The sequence below is a fragment of the Nyctereutes procyonoides genome, unplaced genomic scaffold, assembly GCF_905146905.1.
Source record: "Nyctereutes procyonoides isolate TBG_1078 unplaced genomic scaffold, NYPRO_anot_genome, whole genome shotgun sequence".
Taxonomy (NCBI): domain Eukaryota; kingdom Metazoa; phylum Chordata; class Mammalia; order Carnivora; family Canidae; genus Nyctereutes; species Nyctereutes procyonoides.
This window is the reverse complement of record NW_026575046.1, coordinates 48,598,619-48,604,375: the sequence shown is the minus strand read 5'-3', so window position 1 is coordinate 48,604,375 and position 5,757 is coordinate 48,598,619. Positions and strand designations below refer to the sequence as shown.

The following is a 5,757-nucleotide window of genomic DNA, read 5'->3' as shown; positions in this document are numbered from 1 at the left end:
CCCCTTCCCACTCGGGGCGGCGGCGGAGGGGGCCGCGAGGGGCGCGGGCGCGGGCGGGGGCGGGGCGGGGGCGGGGGGGAGAGGCCGCGGCCTGCCGCCCGCTCCCCCAGCCAGCCGCTCGGGTCCCGGAGGCCAGCTCTTGGCTGGCAGCGCGCCCGCCACCTCTGCTCCCCTTGGGCCCGGAGAGCGGCGCAGGCCGGATCCTCGGAGACCCGGCAGGCGCAGGCCGGACGGCCGGACCGGGGCCCGAGCCAGCCGGCAGCCAGCGGATCCCGCTCCGAGGCCGATGACGTCTTCGCCTCTGGCTCCGCCGGCGCCAAGCCGAGCCGGGCGGGTGACGTCACCGCGGGCCACGTGACCGCCATTCAAACAAACAACTCCCCTCCCCCTGCGCGCCCGCCCCGCCCCGCCCCGCCCCCAGAGAGGCCACATATAAACGCGTCCCCCCGGGCCGGGCTCGCTGCGAAGGACGCTGGGCTGTGCGGAGTGTGGCTGGGGCCGGAGGGGCAGTCGGGGGAGCAGTCGGGGGAGCAGCAAAGAAGCCGAGGCGGCCGAGGGCCCCGCACGACGCCCCCTCGCGCAGTCTTAGGGCAGTTTGGGGTCCGGCACAGAGAGAAGCAGGGTCGGGCTTTTCCTCGAAAGCCTCTGCCCTGCCCTTGGCTTCCGAGGACAGAGCCCCGCGGACAGGCACGCTGGGGGCGCTCGGGCCGGTCATGGTCATGGAAGTGGGCTCCCTGGACGCCGGAGGCCTGCGCACGCTGCTTCGGGAGCGCGCGGCGCAGTGCCTGCTGCTGGACTGCCGCTCCTTCTTCGCTTTCAACGCGGGCCACATCGCCGGCTCCGTCAACGTGCGCTTCAGCACCATCGTGCGGCGCCGGGCCAAGGGCGCCATGGGCCTGGAGCACATCGTGCCCAACGCCGAGCTGCGCGGCCGCCTGCTGGCCGGCGCCTACCACGCCGTGGTGCTGCTGGACGAGCGCAGCGCCGCCCTGGACGGCGCCAAGCGCGACGGCACCCTGGCCCTGGCCGCGGGCGCGCTCTGCCGCGAGGCGCGCGCCGCGCAGGTCTTCTTCCTCAAAGGTACGCCCCCCGGAGGCGCCCGCGCCCCTCGCCCGCCGTCCCCCAGCCCCCGCGGGCCGCTCCGCCTGGAGCGCCGGGCGCCCGAGCCCGAGCCCGAGCCGGAGCCCTGTTGCGGGGACTTGTCCCTGGCTTTGTTCCGCTTTAAGAACAAAGACTTGCCTGGGCCTCTCCGGGGTAAAACTTGAGCCCGGGTGGGTGGGTGGGGGTGTTGGATGGAGGTGCCCTGTCCCCGAGGATGCTAATGGAAACAACTCTGTCTCTTTGTCTTCCCAGGAGGCTATGAAGCTTTCTCAGCTTCCTGCCCGGAGCTGTGCAGCAAACAGTCGACCCCCATGGGGCTCAGCCTTCCTCTGAGTACTAGCGTCCCTGACAGCACCGAATCCGGGTGCAGTTCTTGCAGCACCCCACTTTATGACCAGGTTAGTAGGGGACCGTGCCAGAGGGGGTAAAGAACAGCTGGAAGAGCGGTGCTAGGGACAATATACAAAGTAACTTGCTGGTTTGTAAGGGACAGGACACAGGGCTAGTAGTTTATCCCGCGGTTAAGCCGTCTGATGGAGCGGAGTCCAACTGCTGGCACTACAGAAAGGAACTTGAGGCAAATGGATTTAGCCCCCTACTTGTTTATGCTCCAGCAACAGGGCTGAATTCACCCGGTATCTGAAACTGACTTTTCCAGCAGGGAGTGTTTGTGGGTGTGGGCATTGACTTTGAGCAAAACTTGACCAGTGTTGGATATTTCTGGATTTCAGGGTGGCCCGGTGGAGATCCTCCCCTTTCTGTACCTGGGCAGTGCCTATCATGCTTCCCGCAAAGACATGCTGGACGCCTTGGGCATCACTGCCTTGATCAACGTCTCAGCCAATTGTCCCAATCATTTTGAGGGTCACTACCAGTACAAGAGCATCCCTGTGGAAGACAACCATAAGGCGGACATCAGCTCCTGGTTCAACGAGGCTATTGACTTCATAGGTAAATGGACAGATGCCTGGGACTTCTGCCTTGCTTCCACATTTTAGTCACTGAGCCCAACTCTGTGGCAAGGACTTAAATGACATCCGCCTGAGCTTTCTCCATACATTCAATAAGTTGGTGCAGGCAGCATCCCTGCAAAGTCCCATTTAACAAATTAGCAAACAGGCTCAGAAAGTTTTTTGGTTTTTTTTTTGAGGCTCAGAAAGTTTGAACCGACTTACCGTCCAGGATCACTTCTGCTTTGTGGAGATGCCTGGTCTTGGTTTAAATCCCTTGCTATTTTTTGCACATGCCTTCAGTTGCCTCCACAGAGCACTGTGTGCTGGCTTGGGGTGATGTTGTGGTTCTCTGGACAGGACACACATAATTCTTAGGCACCCTATGCCTGGGGTTGGGGTTGTACCCCTAAGCTCTTGAGTAACCAGCCACGCTTTGTTTTCCAGACTCCATCAAGAATGCTGGAGGAAGGGTGTTTGTCCACTGCCAGGCAGGCATTTCCCGATCGGCCACCATCTGCCTCGCTTACCTCATGAGGACTAACCGAGTCAAGCTGGATGAGGCCTTTGAGTTTGTGAAGCAGAGAAGAAGCATCATTTCCCCCAACTTCAGCTTCATGGGCCAACTGCTGCAGTTTGAGTCCCAAGTCCTGGCTCCACACTGCTCAGCAGAGGCCGGGAGCCCTGCCATGGCTGTGCTGGACCGCAGCACCTCCACCACTACCGTCTTCAACTTCCCTGTTTCCATCCCTGTCCACTCCACGAACAATGCGTTGAGCTACCTGCAGAGCCCCATTACGACCTCTCCCAGCTGCTGAAAGGCCATGGGAGGTGATCTCCAACCCCGCTGGGACTCTAGGCTCCTTGAGGAGAAATGCAGTAACTCTGGGGAGGGGCTTCTGAGGGCTGGTCCTTATTTATTTAATTTCACCCCAAGTTCCACTGGGTTCCTAAGCAGTCATAGTGATGATGTAGCATCAAGATGTTTGCTGAACTCAGCACATTTGGGACCAATGTATAGTGGGTACATCAAGTCCCTCTGACAAAAAGGGGCAGAAAAGAAAGGACTCATTGTATGAGCCAGTTTCTTTTTGCTTGCTCCTGTTTTTTGTAGGAACTCTTCATGCTTGACATACCTACCAGTATTATCATTCCTGACGACACATACCTATGAGAATATACCTTATTTATTTTTGTGTAGGTGCTCTGCCTTCACAAATGTCCACGTCTACTCCTAGAAGAACCAAATACCTCAATTTTTTTGTGTTTGAGTACTGTAATATCCTGTAAATACATCCTAAGCAGGTTTGTGTTCAGCACTGATGGAAAGCACCAGTGTTGGTTTTTTTTTTTTTTTTTAGTTGTCAGCAGTTATATGTTTATTTATGAACTGAAATAATATATTTCTTCTTTTAAGAAGACATTTTGTTACATAAGGACGACTTTTTTATACAACAGAATAAATTATGGCATTTCTATTAATCTCAATGCTTTATTTCTTGGGAAGCCCCAGCAAATCCCTCTTCCGTGAGTGAAACCATCTGGACAGGGGTCTCACAGATGTGTGTCTCAGGATCTGGTCTACGACTTGGTGGCCCTTCCAAGATGGCTGGGTAGCGCAGAGAGGTAGAAAAGTGTGATCTGTCATGGAAAACCAGGTACTGCAGCTGAACTCTTCATATCAGATCTGGGGTGTCCATCCATGTATTCATACCATGTTACACAGGGAGCCCAAGAGTTCCAGAGCCAAAAAGGAATGACCACTTACTTGGGTTGCCTTTTTTTCTTTAACACTTTACCCAGGATAATATAAAAAGCCATCCTCTCTCTGCTGAACTATACTAGAATTAGGAGGCTGATGGATTTCCAAAACACCTGACATAAATGTGTTCCTGCTGTGTGTATGGTAGTATGTGCATTAGGAGGCTGATGGATTTCCAAAACACCTGACATAAATGTGTTCCTGCTGTGTGTATGGTAGTATGTGCTACCTGGTCCCAAACAACTCTGCAGGACCCAAAAGCAGACATGCTGAGACCCAGCGTAGCTAAGTGACAGTGGGGGGAATTGGGCCCAACATCCTGTTTTGTTCCCTAATTCTATGTGGCTTGCACTTTATCACTTGCTTCTCTCTCACGTGCTTTTTTTTTTTTTTTGCCTTTGAAAAGACCTTTATTTTTATGAAAAGAATACAAAGCACTGTGAGCAAATACAACATAAATCACCTGAAATTCCCATCTCCAACCTGACCATTAAAACTCTGGAGTATATCCATGTTAGCATTTTTATGTATATACACCTAGAATTTTTGGCTTCCTTCAGATCACTTGCTGGTCTGATTTCATAATTTTGATGAAGATAAGCAATCAAATTTGATTTGCTCTAGGGCAAGATTCTGGATTATTACTCTTGCAGTACAGGACAAATCTTTTGTAATTGACTACCAACCCATAATCCATTCTATAATGTTGAATTGAATAACAGGGTAGCTCTCGCATTACTGGTCCCTTAGCTCCTGTCTCTACCCCTCTAGTTGTTTCTGGACAAACCCATGTAGGAAGCAGAAAAGGAAACATCTTACTTGACTTCTCCAGTAGTGCCCTGAACAGTGGTCCTGGTCCAGCCAGGTCGTTTAAGGCCTTGACACCCAATCAGTGTCCTTGACCTTTCCCCACTGGTTCGCCATCTGCCACTTGAGTCTCAGAGCCTGAAAGATCCATGTGTTCTAAATTCTAAGAACTTACCCTGAGCTGGCAAGCTCATTTCCTTGGCAAGTGTGTTCACGCCTTTCAAAACAAACTGTACCCGGTGTTTTTATCAAACCCTAGAAATTTACTATTACAAATATCTCCTTTCGTGGAAACGTACCAGCAACTTCAAGTCCGTGGCAGATGCCGTGGCTGACTTCCCCGTGGGCTCAGGCCATCACTTTCTGCCTGGCAGGCACAGGCCGAACCAAAATTAATCTCCAGCGTGATCCACGCAGTGGAAAAATACAGCGGCTGCCTGAGGGAGCCGCCAGTGAAAACAATGCACTCTCTTCTCCCCGTGCAAGCTGCTTCACTCCCGCCAGCTCAGGAGAGCAGAGGTGATAACCTTCTTTCTCCATCTATCTGATTCCTGGTCTTTGGGCCCTCTGGAGAATGTCACTTTTGGCTGTTTTTCTTAGGGAAAAAGAAAAAAATAAAAACAAAACCTCATGATAAGGAGAAAGATGCTCAAACTATTAAAATGTTTGTTTCTCAATAGATTGAAATAGAGACAATTCCATCATTTAATACGTGTAATGTGGTAATAATAGCTCTCAATTTTAGGGCTAGCACTGTGTGCCAGCTACTGTGCTAATTGTTTTATACACCTTCAAATTAAACCTTTAGCAGCAATACCCATTTTTTTTAAGATTTTATTTATTTATTAGAGACACACACACACACACAGAGAGAGAGAGAGAGAGAATGGCAGAGACAGGCAGAGGGAGAAGCAGGCTCCATGCAGGGAGCCCGACGTGGGACTCGATTCCAGGTCTCCAGGATCACGCCCTGGGCTGAAATCAGAGCTAAACTGCTGAGCCACCGGGGCTGCCCAGCAATATCCATTTTACAGAAGAGGAAACTGAGGCTCAGGGAGAGGAAGTGACATGTCCAAGTTCAGACAGCAAGTAACCAACACTTCAGAGACTGGAACCTGGGTCCGGAAGAAGACTGGG

At 52.6% G+C, this 5,757-nt stretch overlaps 1 protein-coding gene across 1 annotated transcript; it reads left to right on the top strand.

Moving 5' to 3' along the window:
- The first annotated feature begins 473 nt into the window (after positions 1 to 473).
- On the top strand, positions 474 to 3,533 carry DUSP1 (dual specificity phosphatase 1). Its single transcript, XM_055325880.1, has 4 exons — positions 474 to 1,080; positions 1,354 to 1,499; positions 1,833 to 2,052; positions 2,499 to 3,533. Exons 1-4 carry the CDS (start codon positions 714 to 716, stop codon positions 2,867 to 2,869), a joined length of 1,104 nt encoding a protein of 367 aa, XP_055181855.1. The 5' UTR covers positions 474 to 713; the 3' UTR covers positions 2,870 to 3,533.
- The last annotated feature ends 2,224 nt before the right edge of the window (positions 3,534 to 5,757 follow it).

Excerpts from the sequence above, each read along its gene's own strand:
- DUSP1 (XM_055325880.1), top strand. The coding sequence starts at position 714 with ATGGTCATGGAAGTGGGCTCCCTGGACGCCGGAGGCCTGCGCACGCTG. Across the intron at positions 1,500-1,832 it reads GCACCCCACTTTATGACCAG|GGTGGCCCGGTGGAGATCCT; the intron begins GTTAGTAGGGGA and ends TCTGGATTTCAG. Across the intron at positions 2,053-2,498 it reads CGAGGCTATTGACTTCATAG|ACTCCATCAAGAATGCTGGA; the intron begins GTAAATGGACAG and ends TTTGTTTTCCAG.